The following is a 26,037-nucleotide window of genomic DNA, read 5'->3' on the forward strand; positions in this document are numbered from 1 at the left end:
GGGAGCCGCAGGCGGCCGCGGGGAGGATTGTGCACCTTGACGATGAACTCAAGTGCCGTATCCCCCGCGTGACCTTCTGCTGGAGGTGGAGCGACTGGAGGAGAAATGACGAGCGCGCCGCTCCGTCCACCGCGGCCGCGAGCTCTGCGTCGCCCCCGGCCGCGCCCTGATACGTCTCCAATGTATCTATAATTTTTGATGTATTCATGCCATGTTTATAATATTTTTACAAGATTTTTGTATGATTTGGTTAGAACTAACCCGGACTAATGGTGTTTTTAGCAGAACTACCATGGTGTTGTTTTTGTGCAGAAATAAAAGTTCTCGGAATGAGCTGAAAATCAACGAAGATTTTTCTGGAAAATATAAAAAATACTGGAACGAAGAGTTACCAGAGGGGAGTCCCATGGACCCCACGAGGGTGGAGGGCGCGCCCACCCCCCTGGGGCGCGCCCATGTGCCTCGTGGACTCTCCGTGGGGCCCCCTGACTTGTTCTCGATGCCAACCTCTCCTATAAATCCCCAAACCTCTAGAAAATCCTAGCTCGGGAGTTCTGCCGCCGCAAGCCTCTGTAGCCACCAAAAACCAATCGGGACCCTGTTCCGGCACCCTGTCGGAGGGGGGAATCATCACCGGTGGCCATCTTCATCATCTCGGTGCTCTCCATGACAAGGATGGAGTAGTCACCCCCGGGGCTGAGGGTATGTACCAGTAGCTATGTGTTTGATCTCTCTCTCTCTCTCATGTTCTTGATTTGGCACGATCTTGATGTACCGCGAGCTTTGCTACTATAGTTGCATCTTATGATGTTTCTGCCCCTCTATCTCCTTGTGATGAATTGAGTTTTCCCTTTGAAGTTATCTTATCAGATTGAGTCTTTAAGGATTTGAGAATACTTGATGTATGTCTTGCGTGGGCTACCTGTGGTGACAATGGGGTATTCTATTGATTCACTTGATGTATGTTTTGGTGATCAACTTGCGGGTTCCGTGACCTTGGGAATCTATGCATAGGGGTTGGCACACGTTTTCGTCTTGACTCTCCGGTAGAAACTTTGGGGCACTCTTTGAAGTTCTTTGTGTTGGTTGAATAGATGAATCTGAGATTGTGTGATGCATATCGTATAATCATACCCGCGGATACTTGAGGTGACATTGGAGTATCTAGGTGACATTAGGGTTTTGGTTGATTTGTGTCTTAAGGTGTTATTCTACTACGAACTCTAGGGTTGTTTGTGACAGCTATAGGAATAGCCCAATGGATTGATCGGAAAGAATAACTTTGAGGTGGTTTCGTACCCTACAATAATCTCTTCGTTTGTTCTCCGCTATTAGTGTCTTTGGAGTGACTCTTTGTTGCACGTTGAGGGATTGTTATATGATCCAATTATTGTTGAGAGAACTTGCACTAGTGAAAGTATGAACCCTAGGCCTTGTTTCGAAGCATTGCAATACCATTTGTGCTCACTTTTATCATTAGTTACCTTGCTGTTTTTATATTTTCAGATTACAAAAACCTATATATACCATCCATATTGCACTTGTATCACCATCTCTTCGCCGAACTAGTGCACCTATACAATTTACCATTGTATTGGGTGTGTTGGGGACACAAGAGACACTTTGTTATTTGGTTGCAGGGTTGTTTGAGAGAGACCATCTTCATCCTACGCCTCCCATGGATTGATAAACCTTAGGTCATCCACTTGAGGGAAATTTGCTACTGTCCTACAAACCTCTGCACTTGGAGGCCCAACAACGTCTACGAGAAGAAGGTTGCGTAGTAGACATCACGCCCCACGGCTCCGCCCCGTGCACTAGAACCAGCCTCTACCACCATGGTCGAGGCTAAGGCATGGTTTCGAGGAGAAGTTCTCGCCGTCGTGGCCGAACTGCGAGCCCGACCTCTTCCTCGCGCCATGACAGAAGACAGAAGCAGGAAGGAGAAGTAGAAGGGGGATGAGCATCACTTCCCTCGCACACCTCCTTTTATAGCGGAGGCGAGGGAGGCTGGCTCTCCACTACTCGGGGTAATCTCCCCGCTTTGCCAATCCGGATCTCTGCATCCCATACTGGCATCTTGCTTCATCAACCGTCCCACCATGCCAATCTGAGGCGTTCTGTCTTCTACCAAAGCACACATTCCCGAGCATCGCTTGTCCACCACCAACCCCGCACAATGCATGAGGTGCGCATGGTGGAAACGGTTGTTGTGGTGGCTGGACTAAAGGTAAAATGGCAGTTACCCCGACTCACGCGCGGATGCCCTAATGGCATCCTACGGGCTTGGGCGCCTCTGGGTTTTATTGATGCAAACGGCGTGCATCGTTTGATCGCCAAATGTATCAAGATGGAACTGGGGGCTGGCCCAGGTCTAGATCAATGAAGAAGCAAAGAAGATCTCCAAACATGACATTGTTCCTGGCAAGAGCAATGTGTGCGCTTGTGCATTATGGGGCCTACCCCTACGATGTCTGGCAGCACGTATGGTCTAGGCCTGGGGCCTGTCGGTGCAACGAACGTGGACGTTTGTCGCCCTAACTTACGCATAGGCGCGTTGCAACTCTCAGATCAAATACCAAGTCTTGACACCAAACAAAGCCAGAGAAGCTGCTCTTCATCAAATCAAGGGGAGCAGTAAGAAGACCAAGTTAAAAAGCTAGTATGAAGATTCTCAGGAAGTCTCCCTTGTCGGTCGGGCGAGGCCGGCAGGGTTGAAACTACGACAAGGATCTAGACCGAGCCGCACTAGAAAGGACTCCGGGGCCACCAAGGCCAAGTCACAACCCCAAGATGAAGGCCCAACAAGCCCTTCAGGCATGGGCACCTGCTACCTCTTGATCTTGCGTTGGTTTTTCCCTTAAAGAGGAAAGGATGATGCAGCAAAGTAGAGTAAGTATTTCCCTCAGTTTGAGAACCAAGGTATCAATCCAGTAGGAGACAAAGAACAAGTCACCGAATACCTGCACAAACAATCAAACAAACTTGCACCCAACGCGATAAAGGGGTTGTCAATCCCTTGAGGGTTACTTGCAAAAGTGAGATCTGATAGAGATAGATAAATGGTAAAGTAATTATTTTTGGAATTTTTGGTTTATAGGTCGGAAAGTAAAAGATTGCAAAGGAAGAAAATAGGAAACTAATATTCTAGATCAGAAACTTATATGATAGAAAATAGACCCGGGGGCCCTAGGTTTCACTAGAGGCTTATCTCAAGATAGCAAATAATATGGTGGGTGAACAAATTACTGTTGAGCAATTGATAGAAAAGCGCAAAGTTATGACGATATCTAAGGCAATGATTATGAAATATAGGCATCACGTTCGTGTCAAGTAGACCAAAATGATTCTGCATCTACTACTATATGTTACTCCACACATCGACCAACTCCTGCCTGCATCTAGAGTATTAAGTTCATGAAGAACAGAGTAGCACATTAAGTACGATGACATGATGTAGAGGAATAAACTCAAGAAATATGATGTAAACCCCATATTTTTATTCTCGATGAATACAATACATGCCTTGCTGCCCCTACTGTCACTGGGAAAGGACACTACAAGATTGAACCCAAAGCTAAGCACTTCTTCCATTGCAAGAAAAACCAATCTAGTTGGCCAAACCAAATCGTTAGTTCGAAGAGACTTGCAAAGATATCAAATCATGCATATAAGAATTCACAGAAGATTCAAATAATATTCATAGATAAGTTGATCATAAATCCAAAATTCATCGGATCTTGGCAAAAAAAAGTATTACATCGAATAGGTATCCAAGAACATCGATGAGAACATGGTATTGAGAATCAAAGAGAGAGAGAGAAGAAGCCATCTAGCTACTAGCTATCACTAGTGCAGGAAACTGCTAACGCGACACTACGATCAGATACCCTTTGCCGAAACTGTGTGCAATGCAATAATCGCAAATGGTGGTGTAAAAAACCCATCAAAAAAGGTGCAAAACATTTGCGATGGCGGAGCCATCAAACACGGTTCAGATTTTAGTTGCGTGTGCGATGCATAGCACATAGTTAATACATTCAAACTATCTGCGATGAGGCAGAACAACAGAAATGGGCAGCCATAACAATGTGTGTGCGATGCAGGACACACGGTTAATCCATTCGAACTATTTGCGATGAGGCAGAACAACAGAAACGGGTAGCCATATCAATGTGTGTGCGATATACGGCATACAGTTAACTTGGACGAACTGTTTTCGATTAGGGAACACAATAGAGACGGTTCAACTTAACAAGATGTGTGTGATATGCGGCATACCGTTCACATGGATGAACTTCAAAGGGAAAACTCAATTCATTACAAGAGAGTAGATGGGGAGAAACATCATAAGATCCAACTATAATAGCAAAGCTCACGATACATCAAGATCGTGCCGAATCAAGAACACGAGAGAGAGAGAGAAAGAGAGAGAGAGAGAGAGAGATCAAACACATAGCTACTGGTACATACCCTCAGCCCCGAGGGTGAACTACTCCCTCCTCGTCATGGAGAGCGACGGGATGATGAAGATGGCCACCGAAGAGGGATTCCCCCTCCGGCAAGGTGCCGGAATGGGTCTAGATTGGTTTTCGGTGGCTACAGAGTCTTGCGGCGACGGAACTCCCGATCTAGGTTTCTTTCTGGAAGTTTCAGCATATATAAGAGGTTTTGGCGTTGAGAACAAGTCAGGGGGGGTCTCCGGGCTATCCACGAGGTAGGGAGGCGCGCCCAGGGGGTGGGCGCACCCCCCACCCTCGTGGGCAGCCCGGGACTCTTCTGGCCCAACTCTTTTACTCCATTTGATTTTCCTTTTCTGCGATACTCAAAAACAACGAAAAAACAGAAATTGGCACTGGGCTCTAGGTTAATAGGTTAGTCCCAAAAATCATATAAAATAGCATATAAATGCATATAATACGTTGGAGACGTATCAAGCATCCCCAAGCTTAATTCCTGCTCGTCCTCGAGTAGGTAAATGATAAGAACGGAATTTTTGATGTGGAATGCTACCTAGCATATTTCTCAATGTAATTTTCCTTATTGTGGCATGAATGTTCATATCCGAAAGATTCAAGACAAAATTTTAATATTGACATAAAAATAATAATACTTCAAGCATACTAACTAAGCAATTATGTCTTCTCAAAATAACATGGCCAAAGAAAGTTCATCCCTACAAAATCATATAGTTTGGTCATGCTCCATTTTCGTCACACAAAAATGCTCCCATCATGCACAACCCCGATGACAAGCCAAGCAATTGTTTCATACTTTAGTAATCTCAAACTTTTTTCAACTTTCACGCAATACATGAGCATGAGCCATGGATATAGCACTATGGGTGGAATAGAATATGATGATGGAGGTTATGTGAAGAAGACAAAAAAGGAGAAAGTCTCACATAGAGCAGCTAATCAATGGGCTAGGGAGATGCCCATCAATTGATGTCAATGCAAGGAGTAGGGATTGCCATGCAACGGATGCACTAGAGCTATAAATGTATGAAAACTCAATAAAAGAAACTAAGTGGGTGTGCATCCAACTTGCTTTGTCACGAAAACCTAGGGCATTTGAGGAAGCCCATTGTTGGAATATACAAGCCAAGTTCTATAATGAAAAATTCCCACTAGTATATAAAAGTGACAAAACAAGAGACTCTCTATCATAAAGATCATGGTGCTACTTGAAGCACAAGTGTGGAAAAGGAGGATAGTAGCATTGTCCCTTTTTATTTCTTTTTTTCTTTTTTTGGGGCCTTTCTTTTTTTGGCCTTTCTCTTTCTTTTTTTCTTTTTTTGGGGGGGGGGGGACAATGCTCTATTAATGATGATCATCACACTTCTATTTATTTACAACTCAATGATTACAACTTGATACTATAACAAAATATGACTCTATATGAATGCCTCCGGCAGTGTACCAGGAAGGGCAATGAATCAAGAGTGACATGTATGATAAATTATGCATGGTGGCTTTTCCAAAAATACGATGTCCACTACATGATCATGCAAGGCAATATGACAATGATGATGTGTGTCATGATGAACGGAACGGTGGAAAGTTGCATGGCAATATATCTCAGAATGGCTATGGAAATGGCATAATAGGTAGGTATGGTGGCTGTTTTGAGGAAGATATAAGGATGCTTATGTGTTATAGAGCATATCATATCACGGGGTTTGGATGCACCGGCGAAGTTTGCACCAACTCTCAAGGTGAGAAAGGGCAATGCACGGTACCGAAGAGGCTAGCAATGATGGAAAGGTGAGAGCGTGTATAATCCATGGACTCAACATTAGTCATAAAGAACTCACATACTTATTGCAAAAATCTACAAGTCATCAAAAACCAAGCATTACACGCATGCTCCTAGGGGGATAGATTGGTAGGAAAAGACCACCGCTCGTCCCCGACCGCCACTCATAAGGAAGGCAATCAAAGAAACACCTCATGCTTCAAATTTGTCACACAAAGGTTACCATACGTGCATGCTGCGGGACTTGCAAACCTCAACACAAGTATTTCTCAAATTCACAACTACTCAACTAGCACGACTCTAATATTACCATCTTCATATCTCAAAACAATTATCAAGTATCAAACTTCTCATAGTATTCAATGCACTTTTTATGATAGTTTTTATTATACCCATCTTGGGTGCCCATCATATTAGGACTAATTTTATAACTAAAGAAAATTACCATGCTTTTTAGGACTCTCAAAATAATATAAGTGACGCATGAGAGTTCATCTATTTCTTAAAAATAAAACCACCGCCGTGCTCTAAAAGGATATAATTGAAGCACTGGAGCAAATGACAAACTACTCCGAAAGATATAAGCGAAGCACAATGAGTAGTTGAATAATTATGTAAATATGTGAAGATTTTCTAACATTTAAGAATTTCATATCTTGGTATTTTATTCAAACAGCAAGCAAAGCAAAATGAAATAAAATGACGCTCCAAGCAAAACACATATCATGTGGTGAATAAAAATATAGCTCCAAGTAAAGTTACCGATGAACGAAGACCAAAGAGGGGATGCCATCCGGGGCATCCCCAAGCTTAGGCTCTCGGTTGTCCTTGAATATTACCTTGGGGTGCCTTGGGCATCCCCAAGCTTAGTCTCTTTCCACTCCTTATTCCATAGTCCATCGAATCTTTACCCAAAACTTGAAAACTTCACAACACAAAACTTAACACAAAACTCGTAAGCTCCGTTAGTATAAGAAAATAAATCACCACTTAGGTACTGTTGTGAACTCATTCTAAATTAATATTGGTGTAATATCTACTTTATTCCAACTTCTCTATGGTTCATACCCTCCGATACTACTCATAGATTCATCAAAATAAGCAAACAACACAATGAAAACAGAATCTGTCAAAAACAGAACAGTCTGTAGCAATCTGTATGTTTCGAATACTTATGTCACTCCAATAATTATGAAATAAATTGGTGGACCTGAGGAATTTGTCTATTAATCATCTTCAAGAAGAATCAACCTAACCGCACTCTCCAGTAAAAAATGGCAGCAAATCTCATGAGCGCTAAAGTTTCTGTTTTTTACAGCAGGATCGCAAAGACTTCGCCCAAGTCTTCCCAAAGGTTGTACTTGGAACAAACACTAATTAAAACTTAAAACATAAAACCACATATAAACAGAGGCTAGATGAATTATTTATTACTAAACAGGAGCAAAAAGCAAGGGACAAAAATAAAATTGGGTTGCCTCCCAACAAGCGCTATCGTTTAACGCCCCTAGCTAGGCATGATGATTTCAATGATGCTTACATAAAAGATAAGAATTGAAACATAAAGAGAGCATCGTGAAGAATATTACTAGCACATTTAAGTCTAACCCACTTCCTATGCATCAGGAATTTTTGAACAAACAACTTATGGGAACAATAATCAACTAGCATAGGAAGGCAAAACAAGCATAACTTTAAAACTTTAAGCACATAGAGAGGAAACTTGATATTATTGCAATTCCTACAAGCATATGTTCCTCCCTCATAATAATTTTCAGTAGCATCATGAATGAATTCAACAATGTAACCATCACATAAAGCATTCTTTTCATGATCTACAAGCATAAACAAATTACTACTCTCCACATAAGCAAAATTCTTCTCATTCGGAATAGTGGGAGTATCATAAGAAACTCGAATACTATAAATTGTTTCCACTTTAAAAAAGTAATGTTCAGAAAAAGGGTAATCATAATCATGACAAGTTTTATAAATATAATCATCACTACATTTTATAGCATAAGTGTCATCACAATAATCATCATAAGTAGCAACTTTGTTCTCATAATAATCAATTGAAACCTCTTCCAAAATAGTGGAATCATTACTAAATAAAGTCATGACCTCTCCAAATCCACTTTCATAATTCTCAAAATAAGATTCAACACCCTCCAAAATAGTGGGATCATTACTTCCTAAAGTCGACACTCTTCCAAACCCACTTTCATCAATATAACCATCATAAATAGGAGGCATGATATCATCATAATAAATTTGCATATCAAAATTTGGGAGGTTAAATATATCATATTCATGAAACATAGCATCCCCAAGCTTGGGAAAAACATTAATTGCAGCAAATAAATTCTCAAACATGTCATTCTCATCAAACATAGCATCCCCAAGCTTGGGCCTTTTCATATCATAAGCATAATCACTCTCATCATTAATAGTATGGATAGCACCAATAGTATAGCAATTATCATCATCGCAATGAGTAATAGGAGCAACATCATTTGGGAGGGATACCTTTTTACCTTTGCTTCTACGTCTTTTCTTTTGCTTCTTCGCATCATGTGTGGGTTTAACCCTCTTTTTGGAGCTCCTTATTAATGAGATTGGTTGGATAGAAAGCTCTTCCTCATTACCTGATTCATCATAAGAAATAATAGGAGGATATTGGGAAGTCTCTTCCCTTCCATTAGTATTCCCTTCATCTTCTATTTGTTTTCTTCTCTTTATGTAATTGGCAATATAAGTATTTTCAATGCAATTCACCGCACAATACATATAAATTTCCTCTAGATCAAAATCAAGAACTTTATCAAGGGAAAATTCTGGAATATCCTTAGTTATACGTTTCATTTCTTCATAACCCAGAAGCAAACTAAGTTCATTATGATGCGCAACGAAATCAAGTCATCACAATTTTTGGACACGATTCGATCATGAAACAATTTGCATTGGATATTTAAATGACCACGTTCATTGCAAAGTTCACAAGGATGGCTAAGAAGATCTAAATTTTCAGCACAAACATCTAGCCTTTCTTGCAACCATTTAGTTTCTAAATACTTATGCCTCTTGCGAAATCTATCTTCCCTATTTGGTGTGTACTTGCAAACTCTATGCACTCCACAAAAATTGACATGGTTATAAGAGACATTTTCATCATGACTAGTGCAATCATCATTAGTACCATGGATATTCAAGGAATTCATACTAACAACATTGCAATCATGCTCATCATACAAAGATTTAGTGCCTAACATTTTAATGCATTATTCTTCTAGCATTTTGGCACAATTATCAGAATCCTTATTTTCATGAAAGATATTAAAAATATGAAGCATATGAGGTACCATTAATTCCATTTTTTAGTTTTCTTTTATAGACTAAACTAGTGATAAAACAAGAAACAAAAAGATTCGATTTCAAGATCTAAAGATATACCTTCAAGCGCTAAACTCCCCGGCATAGGCGCCAGATAAGAGCTTGATGTCTACTACACAATATTCTTCTTGTAGACGTTGTTGGGCCTCCAAGTGCAGAGGTTTGTAGGACAATAGCAAATTTCCCTCAAGTGGATGACCTAAGGTTTATCAATCCGTGGGAGGCGTAGGATGAAGATGGTCTCTCTCAAACAACCCTGCAACCAAATAGAAAAGAGTCTCTTGTGTCCCCAACACACCCAGCACAATGGTAAATTGTATAGGTGCACTAGTTCGGCAAAGAGATGATGATACAACTGTAATATGGATGGTAGATATAGGTTTTTGTAATCTGAAAATATAAAAATAGCAAGGTAGCAAGTGGTAAAAGTGAGCATAAACGGTATTGCAATGCGTTGAAAAAAGGCCTAGGATTCATACTTTCACTAGTGCAAGTTCTCTCAACAATAATAACATAATTGGATCATATAAATATCCCTCAACATGCAACAAAGAGTCACTCCAAAGTCACTAATAGCGGAGAACGAACGAAGAGATTATTGTAGGGTACGAAACCACCTCAAAGTTATCCTTTATGATCGATCTATTCAAGAGTCCGTAGTAAAATAACATGAAGCTATTCTTTCCGTTCAATCTATCATAGAGTTCATACTAGAATAACACCTTAACACACAAATCAACCAAAACCCTAATGTCACCTAGATACTCCAATGTCACCTCAAGTATCCGTGGGTACGATTATACGATATGCATCACACAATCTCAGATTCATCTATTCAACCAACACAAAGAACTTCAAAGAGTGCCCCAAAGTTTCTACCGGAGAGTCAAGACAAAAACGTGTGCCAACCCCTATGCATAACTTCATGAGGTCACGGAACTCACAAGTTGATCACCAAAACATACATCAAGTGGATCACGTGATATCCCATTGTCACCATAGATAAGCACATGCAAGACATACATCAAGTGTTCTCAAATCCTTAAAGACTCAATCCGATAAGATAACTTCAAAGGGAAAACTCTATTCATTACAAGAGAGTAGAGGGGGAGAAACATCGTAAGATCCAACTATAATAGCAAAGCTCACGATACATCAAGATCGTGCCGAATCAAGAACACGAGAGAGAGAGAGATCAAACACATAGCTACTGGTACATACCCTCAGCCCCGAGGGTGAACTACTCCCTCCTCGTCATGGAGAGCGCCGGGATGATGAAGATGGCCACCGGAGAGGGATTCCCCCTCCGGCAAGGTGCCGGAATGGGTCTAGATTGGCTTTCGGTGGCTACAGAGTCTTGCGGCGGCGGAACTCCCGATCTAGGTTTATTTCTGGAAGTTTCAGTATATATAAGAGGTTTTGGCGTAGAGAACAAGTCAAGGGGGTCTCCGGGCTGTCCACGAGGTAGGGAGGCGCGCCCAAGGGGGTGGGCGCACCCCCCACCCTCGTGGGCAGCCCGGGACTCTTCTGGCCCAACTCTTCTACTCCATGGCCTTCTTCTGGTCCAAAAATAATATAAAATCATATAAAATAGCATATAAATGCATATAAAACATCCAAGGTTGATAATATAATAGCATGGAACAATCAAAAATTATAGATACGTTGGAGACGTATCACACGCCCCCTAGGGCGCGCTTGTTGAGCTTGTGGCTCACCCCATGGCTCTTCTGGCCTTCTCCCGAAGCTTCATGGGTGTCTTCTTGTCCAAGAAAAATCGTCAAAAAGTCGTTCCGTTTGGTAATGATTTTCTGTAAAAGAAAAAAACAACGAGAAAAACAACAACTGGCACCGGGCACTAGGTTAATAGGTTAGCCCCAAAAATGATACAAAATTGCATACTAATGCATATAAAACATCTAAGATGGATAATATAATAGCATGGAAAAATCAAAATTATAGATACGTTGGAGATGTATCAACGCCTACCACGTGTTTGATGAAATGTCTGAGAGGTAAAAAAATATTTTGATGAAACGATCTAGTGATCTTTGCTTAGACTTTGAAGCACTTGTTCATGCTTTGCCCATAGAATTTTGTAGCCAAAACATGCAATCAACTTATACCAAGATGTTGGAGGAGAATACAATGGATTTTGAGTGCTCCCTTTGATAATTTTGATGCGCCTCATGTGGAGGTCGAGGCGGAGGTGGATCAAGTGAATGACAGCGGTGAAGAAGTGGAAGTGATCAAGGGGGCCGAGTATGATGCTAGAGTTGGTAAGAACAACAACTACATGGAAACGGAGGATGTGTGCTTGATTCAAGCATGGGAGAGTGTGTCACTCGACGCGGTCATCGACATGGGTCAGAGCTTTGGGAACTATTGGCACATGATCGAGGACAAGTACCACCGCATCTTGCCGCCCCCCTGCGGCTGGTCCTAAAGTCACTCCGAGGTCGTTGGGATATGATCAAGAAAACTGGTGGGCATTGGAATGGGTGCTTGGAGCAAGTGTGGAATGCACCTCCAAGTGGCATCACTATTGATGATTATGTGAGTATATCTTCATTTTGTTGGCTTTGGCTAAGTTGATAAAATTTTGAGCTCATACTTGTCTCAATGTTCATGTGTAGGATTGCATTGCCAATGAATATTTCAAGAAAACTGTGAGTTTCAAGGACCGACCATTCACTCTTCATCATTGTTGGCGCTTGCTCAAAGATAGTGAGAAGGGGGATGAGGGACAAGGAATCTCTCCCAAAGAAAGGTTCTCTTGTCAAATTGGAAGATGAGGATGACGATAGTGATAATGCACCAAGAGTAGGGAGAGGCAACGGCAAATCGGATGGAAACATGAAGGATAAAGCAAGAGTGAAGAGGTCATCTGAGGCAACCACTTTGAGAGATCAAATTGGTGACATGTCGAAGATGAAATAAACTATGATCACCATTGGGATGCTAAAGTGGCCATGGCTGAGAAGAAATAGAAGCACAAGGAGGAGTGGGAGAAGAGGTGTGCCTTCTAGGAGTGCAAGATCGCCCTAGGGTAACAAAAGAGGAGGGATGAGAGGACCACCGAGGAGGACCGGTTCGTGTTGATGAATCCAGAGAGCATGGATGCAATGACAAAAGAATTTTGGGAATTGAGAAGAATGAAGATCATGTGCCAGAGAAAGATGGAGCTTCAAAGTCTTATGGCCAATGGGTTGGGTAATGCATGTGGTGGTGTGGGGTTTGGAGGGGGGTTTGCATTCGGCAATGTCGGTGGTGGTGGCTTCAGCATTGGTGGTTTTGGAGGTGGTGGTGGCTTGGGCAATGGTGGAGGAGGTGGGTGTCGGTGTCAAAACCGGCGGATCTCGGGTAGGGGGTCCCGAACTATGCGTCTAAGGTCGATGGTAACAGGAGACAAGGGACACGATATTTTACCCAGGTTCGGGCCCTCATGATGGAGGTAATACCCTACGTCCTGCTTGATTGATCTTGATGAATATGAGGATTACAAGAGTTGATCTACCATGAGACCATTGTGGCTAAACCCTAGAAGTCTAGCCTGTATGATTGTGATTGTTCTATACGGACTAAACCCTTCGGTTTATATAGACACCGAAGGGGCCTAGGGTTATACAAAGTCGGTTACAAAGAAAGGAAATAATACATCCGGTCGTCTAGCTTGCCTTCCATGCACAAGGAGAGTCCCATCCGGACATGGGAGGAAGTCTTCTACCTTGTATCTTCATGGCCCAGCAGTCCGGCTCATGTCACCCAGGCCGGACGCCCGAGGACCCCTTAAACCAGGACTCCCTCAGTAGCCCCTGAACCAGGCTTCAATGACGAGGTGTCCGACGTGCAGATTGTCTTCGGCATTGCAAGGAGGGTTCCTCCTCCGAATATTTCAAAGTAGTCCTCGAACACAGAGAACGTGTCTGGATCTGCAAAACAGGCTCCATAAAGAGTATAATATTTAACAAGTCTGATCTACTGACATTTTTGTAGTGAGACGCCGCGTCTCCTCCCGGTCATTATTTCGAACCATTTTTCAGCCTCCCGTTCCATGTTTCGAGATGCGGTTTTCATTGGCATGTCTTGTCAAAGCAGAGAGTGTGTCCCCTTATTGCGGGATTATCATCAATACGGGCGTGGGTAATCCAACCGCGCCGCCTGCACGGCCCTTGGGGAATAGGCAAGTTTTAAGGCGAGTGGGGAGGCACTTGATATTCACTGCCTTTATAAATAGATAAGGATTCACCTCTTTCACCCATGCCTTCCTTCTCTCTTCCCATCCATTCTTGAGCTCCAGCACACAAGCTCCCATCTTTTCCGCCTCAAAAAAGCACTCCAGCCATGTCCGGATCCGGAGCGCAGGGCAAGTGGATGGCCTCCTCCGTCACGGAGAAGGACATTGCAAAGCTTCGGGAGGCAGGGCACTTGGCTCCAGAAATCGCCCACCGGCTTCCAGCCAAGGGGAAGATCGTCCCCACCCCAGAGCCTCATGAGAGGGTGGTATTCATCCCCCACTTCGTCCGCGGGGTAGGATTTCCTCTCCACCCATTCGTCTATGGACTCATGTTTTACTATGGCCTAGATTTCCATGATCTGGCCCCAAATTCTTTCCTCAACATCTCAACATTCATTGTCGTGTGTGAGGCCTTCCTCCGCATCCCCCCTCACTTTAGCCTGTGGCTGAACACCTTCAATGTGAAGTCGAAGGTGGTGGGCGGTCAACACGCGGAGTGCGGAGGCGCCATGGTGAGCAAGATTTCCAACGTCCCATGGCCCAAAGGTACCTTCATGGAGACTATAAAGGGGTGGCAGAAGCAGTGGTTCTATGTCATAGAGCCCCGCAACACCACCTGGGCAGCGGCTCCCGAATTCAAATTCGGAGCCCCAATGCGCCTTACCTCCTGGCAAGAGAAGGGCCTAGACTGGGCATCGTCGGACGAGCTGGTTGCGCTGCAAATGCGCATCAAGAGCATGATGGACAAGAACATCAAACTCGTCAATGTGATCCAGGTAATGCTTTTTCGCCGGATACTTCCTTGCTAGAGTCGGACTTGCAATTTATGGGAGTTCGACCCGGCCAAGCACCAGACCCTTCAACAGTTCTTTGGCGCTACTCACGAAGACATCTGGAGGGTGCTTTTTAAGGCCAATGAAACATGGCCGAAGACGACCGAGGACCGTGGGTACAACCTGGCCCATCCCGCCAGTCCGGTAAGTTTTCTGTATTTCGAGATGTATCCTTCACCTGTATATTCAAGGAAGACGTCTAAACTTCCCTGTCCATCTTTCGAGGTCTGGACAAAGAAGGCGGAACGGATCCAGTGTCCAACTCCGCTGCCCGAAGACCTAGCAATCCCACTTCTAACGAAGATGCTGGTTCCGGTGCCTTACCAAGAGCCGGAGAAGAAGGGCAGGAAGAAGACCAAGGAGACCCGAAGTGGCCTCCGCCGCAAAGGCACTTCAAACGTGACGTCCGAAGACGCTGAAACCCATTCCTCCCCCGTTGCTGAAGATGAGGAGCGGGAGGAAGAAGAAGAGGAGGAAAGCAACTTTCCCCCCAAGGGGGAAGGAAGAAAAGGGAAGCCTCCACGGATCTGGAGGCAGGGGCGCCCAAGAAGGCGAGGGTTCCCCTCGCGGACAACTCCGCGTTGGATACGGACAGCAGCTCCGAGTGGCACCCTAGGGAGAAGCCCCTGGCTGAATTGTAAGTACTCAAAAGCACCTATGAACACATATATCCAACTTCTTTATTTCATGGTTTTAATGTGTCGAATCATGCGTTGCAGTCCGGCTCACGCCCGCCCCCAGCGATCCTCATATTCGGGGAACTCGCTGGATCCAAAGGTGATGGACAGCGGGTCACTTCCGGAGGCCTCCTCTCCCAAGGCCACGGACGACGCCGAGGTTTTGTCCTGAAGGACCTTCCCAGGCCAGGAACAGGAGGCCGTCAGGGCGGCGCCAGAAGGCGAGACCTCGGCCGTCGGACACATGGGGGAGCAAATCCCCCCGGAGACTGGCGATGGGGGCCATGTCCAATTCGGCCCCCAGCCGAACACTATTCCGGAGGCCCATACGGCTCCGGAATCAGGCAGGCAGAAGGAGGTGCACCTATTCCGCCGGTGACCTCTATCCATCCAGAGGCACCGGATGCCTTACTGGAAGCACTACAAAGTGCTTCCATTGTTGAAGAACACCATACCCTCATGGGTACGATGGTTGAGAGGATTCAGTCCGCGAAGAGCAGACTGACCGAAGCCTGCACAAGCCTTCTGACAGGCTTTGAGGTATGCGACGTATTTTATGCAAAAAAGAGTATCATAGTATAGACAGTAGCCCCTAAGACACTATCTGGTGCTCGAAAAGAGAAGCCGGACAAAGGATCAAATAATTTTCGCAGGAGACTAACCAATATACATCTATATGAATAAGCAGGCGTCCATGCTAGCTGCGACCTCTCATTCTACCGAAGTCTCTAAACTGAAGCATAGTTTGGAGCGGGCCGAGGAAGAGCTAGGCCATGTCAAAAAGCAACTAGAGGACCAACAAGGTATGCAATGGTCTATTCGGATGTAGAAAGATATCAATTGTGTATGTTGATCATACTATCATGATATTTCGTAGGAGCTGCGACTGAGGTGGAGACCCTCAAGAAGTTGCTGGCCGAGGCCCAAGACAGAGCGGCGAAGGAACAAGCCGCCCGTGAAAAGCATGAGGCAAGGGTCGGGGAGGTCCAGCAGGAGCTCCAGGACGCCACAAAGAAATGCGAGTCCTCGGAGTGCAAGATTTTGGACCAAGAGTCCAAACTTGCTAAGGCCCGCCAAAGCGCGGAAGAGGCCCTGGCCGAAGCCCAGGGTGCCCTCCAGGAGATCCAGGAAGCCAGGAAAATCGCGACGGGTAAGGCCTTTGTTATGCAGAGCAAGTTTGTGAAGAAAAGGTACCTCTTACTGACCCGGATTTGGAGTTCTCCAAGAGCGTTTGCAGATCTGCCGCGCAGTGTTGCTGACGCAGCGGAGTTCTTTCGAGCCAAAGAGGGGAGCTCAATGGAGAAGCTATTCTGGTCGCAATAACTTGCGCCAGAACATCCGGTGCCCTTTAGCGATTAGCTGAAGCAGCTGACTGAACTGCATAGGGTGGCCGAACTGGCCATGAAGGATTTGATAATCCGTCTATGCCTGCTGACATCCTGCCCAGCAGCTACTTCGGACTCATGAAGCGGCTGGTCAATGCTTTCCCTCGGCTTGACGCCATCAAGCGGTCGGTCTGCATCGAAGGTGTGCGAGTGGCCTTTGCCCATGTCAAGGTGCAGTGGGCGAAGATGGACGTCGTCAAGCTCGCGACCGAGGGACTGCCCGTGGGCAAGGAGCACCGTACGCCCGAGCGGTATTTCAAGGATGTCCTGAAGGGATCCCGCATTGTAGAAGGCCAGTGTTCAAAAGACATTATCTTTGGATGAATACCTTCATGTTATCCCGTCCTATATGATGAAAACAAGGCTGGTATGTAATATAATGCTTGCTGTTTATTTTAAAATTTTACCTCCTGTGCGGTCGTTTTATTAAATCTGAGAGTTGGCCAGTCGTCGGCTTCAGCCCCCACGTAGGTAGTACGGGGGTGTTCGGGTTGAAACCTAAACACTCTTGATCCAAGATTTTGGTCCTTAAAGGAGGTGTTTAGCATAGCGAACCAGGCAATCAGACTATGTGGCTTTATCACCCTCACTTAGTCATAGGAGTTTGACAATAGAAATGTAGGCGCAGCCCCTAGTATTCGTTAATCCGGACTAGGGTGCTGTAAACACCTGATCGGGTGAAGGCCGATCCGTCGCATAATGCGGAAAAAATCACAAGAGATTTTAGCCTCCGAATAGCTGACCAGCTCACGCTGCATCATGACAGCCAGTTTTCGGCTTTCTCTACTGAGTTGCTCATCCGGATAAACCAGGACACAACCGCAGTAGTTCTCCCTTTACTATCCTAGCCGATAGAGCGGAACGTAAGGTAGTAAGCACAGGAGCCGGGCAACCCAACTATTTACCAAAGACATGATTCGGAGTCGATGCATATAATGCTAAATTCTAGGGGGCCGAACTATACTGTAAAAGTGTTCAGACTTGTTGCCGTAGTATGGAGCGCAATGAGGCTCCTAGCAAATCAATGCGTACCAAAGTGTGCAGATGCAATCAATAAGAATAACGAAATAAAATGAAGTAGTAAGCCAGTGCCACATAAGCTGGGCCACAAATTGTTTTCATTACAATTTGATTAGTACGTCAAAGCATATTTGTACAAATAGTGTGATAGGCAACAGGGCTATTTAACATGCCGAGACCAAGGGGGGAGCTTCGTGCCGGTCCTGAAGATAGGTAGAGTGATCGTCAAAAAGACCACCTAGAAATTCCCCCATACATCGATGCTACTTGCCACCTTGGTATATCCATCCTTCGAAAGGATCGATTATCAGGCCGTCGAGAAGGACCTGTGGAGAACAAACCTGAAAAGGATAAAAATAAAAGAGAAAATATTTGTGTCCAGGGACGGTCGAGACGTATTATGGATCACAGTCGGGTTACGCCTCCGTCTTTGCCCATGGTATTTTGAGTGCGTAATTAGGTGTGTGTGGTACGTATGTCGCCCGTTGGTCGGGACTAAGACGGAGGCCGAATTGCTAGTCGAGCTCCTGATGAGCTGGATTGTCCTGTTGCAGAGTAATCCGGACTCGTTTGACAATGTCCGGGAGCTTGGTCGCCGAATTAAAATTCTGCTTGATAAGGCTGATATGTACTTCCGCTACAAGGGTCGTGGTGTGCTCCTCGGTACGGAGGGAGCGTTCCATGTTTTCATTGACTGTTATGACACCGCATGGTCCGGGCATCTTGAGCTTGAGATAAGCATAGTGTGGCACCACATTGAATTGAGAAAATGCAGTTCGTCCGAGCAGTGCGTGATAGCCACTGCGGAAGGGGGCGATATCGAAGATCAAGTCCTCGCTTCAGAAGTTGTCCAGAGATCCGAAGACGACTTCCAATATAATTGAGCCTATGCAGCGGGCCTCTACACTTGGTATTACTCCTTTAAAGGTAGTTTTTGTGGGCTTGATTCTTGACGGATCGATGCCCATCTTGCGGACTGTATCCTGATAGAGCAGGTTGAGGCTGCTGCCACTGTCCATGAGGACGCGCGTGAGGTGGAATCCATCAATGATTGGGTCGAGGACCAGTGCGGCTGAGCCGCCATGACGGATACTAGTCGGACGATCCCTGCGATCGAAGGTGATCGGATAGGACGACCATGGGTTGAATTTTGGGGCGACTGGCTCTATCACGTAGACGTCCCTGAGCGCTTTTGCGCTCCCTCTTGGGGATGTGGATAACGTATATCATGTTTACCATTTTGACTTGAGGGGAAACTTCTTTTGTCCCCCTGTGTTCGGTGGACGGGTCTCCTCGTCATCGTCCTCACTTTGCGACCCCTTCTCCTTGTCTTCGGTATTTAACTTACTGGCCTGTTTAAAGACCCAACAGCTTCTCTGGGTATGATTGGCTGGCTTATCGGGGGTGTCGTGGATCTGACATGGACGATCCAGTATGCGGTCCAAGCTGGATGGGCCCGGATTGTTTCTTTTATATGGCTTCTTCCACTGGCCGGACTTGGAGCCACTGAATCCGGCGTTGACCGTCGTGTCATCAGTATTGTTACCATTGTTTCGACGCTTGTGACTATTGCATCGGGGCTTGCCGTTGCTATTTCTGGCTTTAGAAGTGACATGTTCGCTTGCATTATTATTCCTATGGGCTAGCCAACTATCTTCGCCCGTGCAAAAGCGGGTCATAAGTGTTGTGAGGGCCGCTATGGACTTCGGCTTTTCTTGGCCGAGGTGTTGGGCGAGCCATTCGTCGCGGATGCTATGCTTAAAGGCCGCTAGGGCTTTGGCATCTGGACAGTCAATGATCTGGTTCTTTTTAGTTAGGAACCGAGTCCAAAATTTCATGGCCGACTCTCCGGGCTGTTGAACTATGTGACTTAAGTCATCGGCATCTGGAGGTCTGACATATGTGCCTTACAAGTTGTCGCGGAAGGCGTCTTCCAGGTCCTCCCAGCTGCCAATAGAGTTTTCAGGCAGGCTGTTCAACCAGTGTCGAGCTTGTCCTTTGAGTTTTAGGGGGGGGGGTATTTGATGGCATGAAGATCATCACCGCGGGCCATATGGATATGGAGAGGAAAGTCCTCAATCCATACTGCGGGATCTGTTGTTCCATCATATGATTCGATATTCGTGGGTTTGAACCCTTCTGGGAATTCATGTTCCATTATTTCATCAATGAAGCAGAGTGGGTGTGCGGCGCCTCTATATTGGGCCAGGTCGCGACGTAGTTTGGATGGAGTCCGTTTGCGGTTTTCGGCCCGGACGTGATTATGCTTGTCATGTTCGGCTTGATAGCCATCGTCGCGCGTCGAGGCATGCCCCCGTGATTCGTAGATCGATCTGGCCGGACCTACTCTATTCTTCAGGCCCTACCGCAGGTCATATGTGTATCCCTCAGCTGTTGTGTATCTACCTTTACGGCGAGATAGTATGGGCCGGTGTTCGACTTGAGTTGCCGTTTTGTCCCGACCACGTGGTGGTCGGTCAGCCGCGTTACATGCTGCTAGTACGGGCTCAAGTGCCTCGTCGTCAAATTGAGGTAGCAGTTTACGCTTCGGGTAACTTTTGGTTGGGCGCACGAGGCCGTATTCCTCGGCTGCCAGGACGTTAGTCCATCTGTCGTTGAGTAGATCTTGATCAGCTTGAAGCTGCTAATGTTTCTTTTTCAGGCTCCTTGCAGTGGCTATTAGCCGTTGCTTAAAGCGCTCCAGGTCGAGAGGTTCCTCAGGCACGATAAAGTCTTCGTCGCCGAGGCTCACCTCATCATCGGAGAGTGGAAGGTAATTACTGTCCTTCGAGTCTTCGTTTGCGGCCTGTTCATCAGGGCTAACTTGCCCATCCTCCTGATCGTCTTGTTCAGAGTTTTGCTCGACGGGGTTTTCTTGGTCTTCGACATTGTCCGGAGTATTGTTGTCTCTCATGCCGGTATCGCTGTCCTTGCCGCGGCGTGATTTAGAGCGGCGTCGTCGGTGTTTTGGTTGTATCTCAGGACGCTTATCCTCTACTGGATTTTTCTCGTTATCGCCGTCACCCTCTTTGGGTGTATCCACCATGTACACGTCATACAAAGAGGTGGCCATCCAGCGTCCGGTAAACGGCGGGTTTTGGACCTGCTCTTCTCCGGCATCGTCGACCATACTGTCGATGTCTTCGGAGCCGTAATCGAGCATGTTAGTTAAGTCCTCGACAGTGGCGATGAAGTGGGTGGTGGGTGGGACATAAAATTCCCCGTTCTCAGCCCCTAGTCCGGGCTGGGCGTAGTTCGGACGTTGCTCCTCCGTAATGACGAGGGATAGCATCAAGTCCATAGCCTCGCTTAAAGGCGAGGTTTGGCCAGGGAGAAGAGAATCAGTGGAGTACGGCGGGAAGGAGATTCCTCGGCCGAGCTCACACGATGCTGACTCCGAGAGTTCGGAGCCAGTGTCCGGGGAAGAGTCCGGCTTTGTGATGGTTGCCAGCGACACTGCTTCCTCCGGCTCTCCCATACTGGGCTTAGTGGCCACAGATAGTCCGACGGGGTCAGGAATCCCGTCTTCAGACCTGGCGACGCGCTCCGGATCTAAGGCCAGAGCGGAGGTTGGGGTCGTGAATCCTTGGAAGATCAAGTCTCCTCGGATATCAGTGACATAATTTAGGTTTTCAAAACTAATCTGGTGACATGGGGCATAGCTGTCGATCTGCTCTAGATGGCCAAGCGAGTTGGCCCGCGGTGCGAAGCCGCCGAACACAAAGATCTGGCCGGGGAGAAAAACCCCCCTCAGGGCAGCATCATTGTAGATGATTGATGAAGCCATCGAACCTTGCAGTGACGACACAGCGGAACTCTCAATGAAAGCACCAATGTCGGTGTCAAAACCGGTGGATCTCGGGTAAGGGGTCCCGAACTATGCGTCTAAGGTCGATGGTAACAGGAGACAAGGGACACGATGTTTTACCCATGTTCGGGCCCTCTTGATGGAGGTAATACCCTACGTCCTGCTTGATTGATCTTGATGAATATGAGGATTACAAGAGTTGATCTACCACGAGATCGTTGTGGCTAAACCCTAGAAGTCTAGCCTGTATGATTGTGATTGTTCTCTACGGACTAAACCCTCTGGTTTATACAGACACCGGAGGGGCCTAGGGTTATACAAAGTCGGTTACAGAGAAAGGAAATAATACATCCGGTCGTCTAGCTTGCCTTCCACGCAAAGGAGAGTCTCATCCGGACACGGAAGGAAGTCTTCTACCTTGTATCTTCATGGCCCAGCAGTCTAGCCCATGTCACCCAGGCCGAACGCCCGAGGACCCCTTAAACCAGGACTCCCTCAGTGGGTTTGGAGGTGATGTTGGATTCGCCATTGGGGGCGGTGGTGGTTAAGCTTTTGGCAATGGTGATCGAGGTGGTGGTGGTGCTTCGCCAAACGATGTTCATAATGATGGTGGTGCTCATTCTCCGATCCAAGTTGTTGAAGATGGAGGTGCTAGAGCCCGTGATGGTGGCAACGATCTTCTCAACAATGAGGAGTTGCTTGATTTCCTCATACACTCGATCATATTTTTTCTTCTTCCCGCATTTTGTACGGCTAAACTTGCTACTTCGTATGTTGCATATGATCTTGGATGTGATGAACTAATGAGACTACGTATATATAAATTTCATGCATCTATATGCAGGCACTTGTTAATATTTTCCCTATAATTTTTTTACGCTACCACAAGGTCAAGTCCTCTAGCACGTGAACGGCGCACCACGCACGGCGGCAGCCTGTCGCTCGTAGCCTGCACCCTATGCTAGGGTTTCTCCTGCCTCCCATCGGCGTCGTCACCGGTCTACCTTGTCTCTTGTGGTCTTAGGACCATGAGGCGTGGTGGATCTCGGTCTTTGTCGGTGGGAGGGCTTCGCTTTCTGATGTTTTTTTAGTTTTGTTTGGGTTTGTGTCCTATTTAGAGATGCGAGGCAGAGGCGCCTCTCTACAGATGGAATAAGGTTCTCCCCACCCAGCCCCCATTCTGAAGATGTTTCTAGCATCGTCGGAGGGCGTGTGGAGGTTTGTCTCCGGCGGATCTCATAGATCTCATGGGATTCAGTCGGGGTTTGTCTTAGGTGGATCCACGTGGATCCAGTCTTCGTTCTTCTATGTTCGTGTGTCTACATGATGGATACTTCTGATCTATGTTTCTCTTCATCGGTGGCGGTTTGTTGTTCTGATGCGTTGGTCCTATGGGGCTTTAATACGATTACTTTCCGACTGTCTACTACAACAATATTTGCCCGACACTGATGTGGAGGGGCGATCACGCCGATGCGCCTTTGGCTCGCTCCAGTGCCTGTAGTCATTGCTAGGTGGTCTATGAATCTGAATATTTTTTTTACTTCTGATGCTCTTTGTACTATCTTAACCGTTAATAAATAAATTGGAGTTTTTCTCGTAAAAAAAGAAAAGTCAGGTCCTCTAAACCCGTCGTAAATATTTAGGTGTTGAGTTTTAAAGATCTATTTGGTTGGACGTCTCGCAGTATGCAGAAAAATTCACAGCCGGTCTGAGTTTTACTAGGCAAAAATCATTTTTCAGACATGTGGACGTAACAATATCATAAAATGAATCGTTGACGAAAGTTTTTTACCCGGTTGACCTTTTTGTGTAATGCACGACAACTAGACGTTACATTACACTGTGCAGTGCTGGCTTTTATGCCCTACACACTTAATCAACCTACATTGTGTGGTACTACTAATGCAACACCTACATCGTATAGTGTGGCGCCTAACTCTCAGACGTTACACATTGACTTAGCATTTTTCAGCTTGATGGTTTATTTTGTGATATTTTTTCGCGCACGGAGTCAAATCTGTTGTTTTTGCCGTTTTGCTAGACGTGGCTTGAGACGAAACCCTGACGGAACATAGACTACGTACAAAACCACACAACACAGAAGGATAACGTCGCCGTCGTCCTCGCCGCCGGCGCCGATGACTTCGCCGTCCGCCCCCGTCCTCCACCGCCTAATCCTGCCCAGACCCTTCGTACCCTCCTGCCGCGTCTCGCCCCGCACCCCCGCATCCGTCGCGGCGCAGCCGTCGCCGTCGCCGTCGCCGAGGAGAATATGGCGCCTGCCCCTGCTCCGATCGTCGCTGCCTCCCGAAGGTGCGCGCGCGTCGCCACGCACCTACAATATTCCCGGTTTCCTTCCGCACATCTGACGCGCATCCGTCGCCCTAGGATCCCCGGCGGAGCTTGTAGCAGAGGACTCCAAGTTCGTACCGCTTAACGCCGAGGACCCGATGTACGGACCGCCGGTGAGTCGCCACCAGTTGCGCGTTACAAGCGAGTGCTATTCCACGCCCCCGCTGCATATACATATAGCTTCTGTTGCCGGTGAAATATAGTGATTTTGTTTACTTCGAAATGCTGAGATCGATGTCACTGAATTGTGACCCCATTTCAGGCAATATTGCTCATCGGATTCGATAAAAGCGAGGCCGTCAAGGTATTCGGTTCACAGGATTCTTAGAACCTGCGTGATGCTTGCATGCCGATATTGACAGATAGAACGCTAATTTACAAGTAATTCCTGTGAATTTTCGTAACTAGTGCAGATTCAGGAGTTCCTGAAGGAGCTCGACGGTGATTTCCTCAAGGTAATTATGTTTCGCGCCTGCTGTAACAGAAGTTTACTGAGAAAAGATCAGGTTTGGTACATTTAGCTGCAGAAGAACAGAAAATGAACGAAATAGGAGTCTTCTCCACTGTTAAAAAGTAGGCGTCTTCTAACGGAGTAAGTAATAAGATCAAGAAATGAGTCTTGAAAAAAGACACTGAAATGTAGAGTAGCCAAAGCTTACTCTTATTCAGAAACAAACGTGTGAGATGAAAATACAGTAGAAAGTTTGTCATACGATCTTGAAAGTTCAGCAAACTTGTTCATGGGTCAGGTGATTCATTGTACAGAAGAAATGACGAAACAAACTTTGTGGGATGCCATGCACACTGAGCAGCCTAATGTAGAAGCTGTCAAGGTAACAACATTCACAAACATGACATTTTCAGTCTTTACCGCGCTTACTTACACTCTTATGCTGAAATAACAGCCTTGCCAGATGCCTTCAATCACTTCTTTCGTAGCCTTAAATTTTACCATCGATCGCTAGTTAACATGTGTGTTTGGTTCACAGATTATGAAATCTCCGCAAAGAATATGCATCTTTTCTGGTCTGACTGGTGAGGAGATGATGATGTTCATCAACGCCTACCCAGAAACAGGTACTAGTTCCTTAGTCCTAGGCCAAAGGAAATTCAGAAACTGTAAGAGAAAAAACAGCGTCTTTCCACACACACAAACAAAAGACTCTATGACGAAATAAATTATATTGCTCACTGTTCAGGGTTGGAACAAGCCGCTTTCGCGGCACTTGTTCCCAACAGCGGAGAGAAGGTTCTTGCTGAGGTGATCGAGGAAATAATGGGTGACCATGAGATGCTGGTTTGTTGCTTCTGACTGCTGCCAACTTCTGTGTTCTTCTTCTGCCTTCAGTACCTGCAGACCGAATGAGTTTTTTGCTTTCTTGCTTCACTACCTGCAGACGGGAAAGAATTCAGCATGAAGGTAGTATGTCTCAGGTAGTGACCCGTCCGCAGAGACAAAATCAGGCAGCATTGAACTGATCCTCAAATGGTCTCTTGAAATCACCCGCTCCAAGTGATCCACCATGTAAATGTCAATCCTTCGACTCTCTCCATCTGCTGGTAAATGTTAATCTCTGGAGAAGTTGAGCAGCTTGTACTGGCTACTGTTTCAAACACAGATGCAAGAGATCAATGTACATTTGAAACTGAGATGAACATTACTGAGACTTTTCTTCTTGACATAACCATGTAATTAAGATCCTTTTTGTTGGAAGCACTTAATTCTTGGACAGTTCTCTGTTGTTGGATTAAGGTACAGAATTCCTCAGCATGCTTATCCACACACCACATTTATTCCGTTTACTCCATGAGAAGGATGGTACTCTGCATCCTTTGCTTCAACTGTGACGCTACAGTGAAATGAATAATTCTGCTGTCAACAATGAACAATACTATTTTCTCTCTTGAAGTAGTACGGATGAGCATCCTGGCATGTGAGAAGTTTGTTTAATCATCCGTTTAAGACAATTATATTATGAGTTATGCGGTAAGGTTTGCTATCTCTTTGTATATACAAGTCCTACTTGTCGGCAAAGTGATCAGAAAAACAATTAACCAAATGGTAGAGAAG

At 45.8% G+C, this 26,037-nt stretch overlaps 1 protein-coding gene across 1 annotated transcript; it reads left to right on the forward strand.

The window, feature by feature from the left end:
- Positions 1–23,642: 23,642 nt before the first annotated feature.
- On the forward strand, positions 23,643–25,688 carry LOC125512630 (vacuolar acid trehalase). The gene is made up of 8 exons (XM_048677733.2): positions 23,643–23,927; positions 24,003–24,079; positions 24,229–24,270; positions 24,380–24,421; positions 24,716–24,799; positions 24,956–25,043; positions 25,166–25,263; positions 25,364–25,688. The coding sequence occupies exons 1-8, from the start codon at positions 23,753–23,755 to the stop codon at positions 25,382–25,384; spliced, it is 627 nt and encodes a 208-aa protein (XP_048533690.1). The 5' UTR covers positions 23,643–23,752; the 3' UTR covers positions 25,385–25,688.
- The last annotated feature ends 349 nt before the right edge of the window (positions 25,689–26,037 follow it).

Source organism: Triticum urartu, chromosome 1A (genome assembly GCF_056163025.1).
Source record: "Triticum urartu cultivar PI428250 chromosome 1A, HENAU_Tu73, whole genome shotgun sequence".
In the NCBI taxonomy this organism is placed as follows: domain Eukaryota; kingdom Viridiplantae; phylum Streptophyta; class Magnoliopsida; order Poales; family Poaceae; genus Triticum; species Triticum urartu.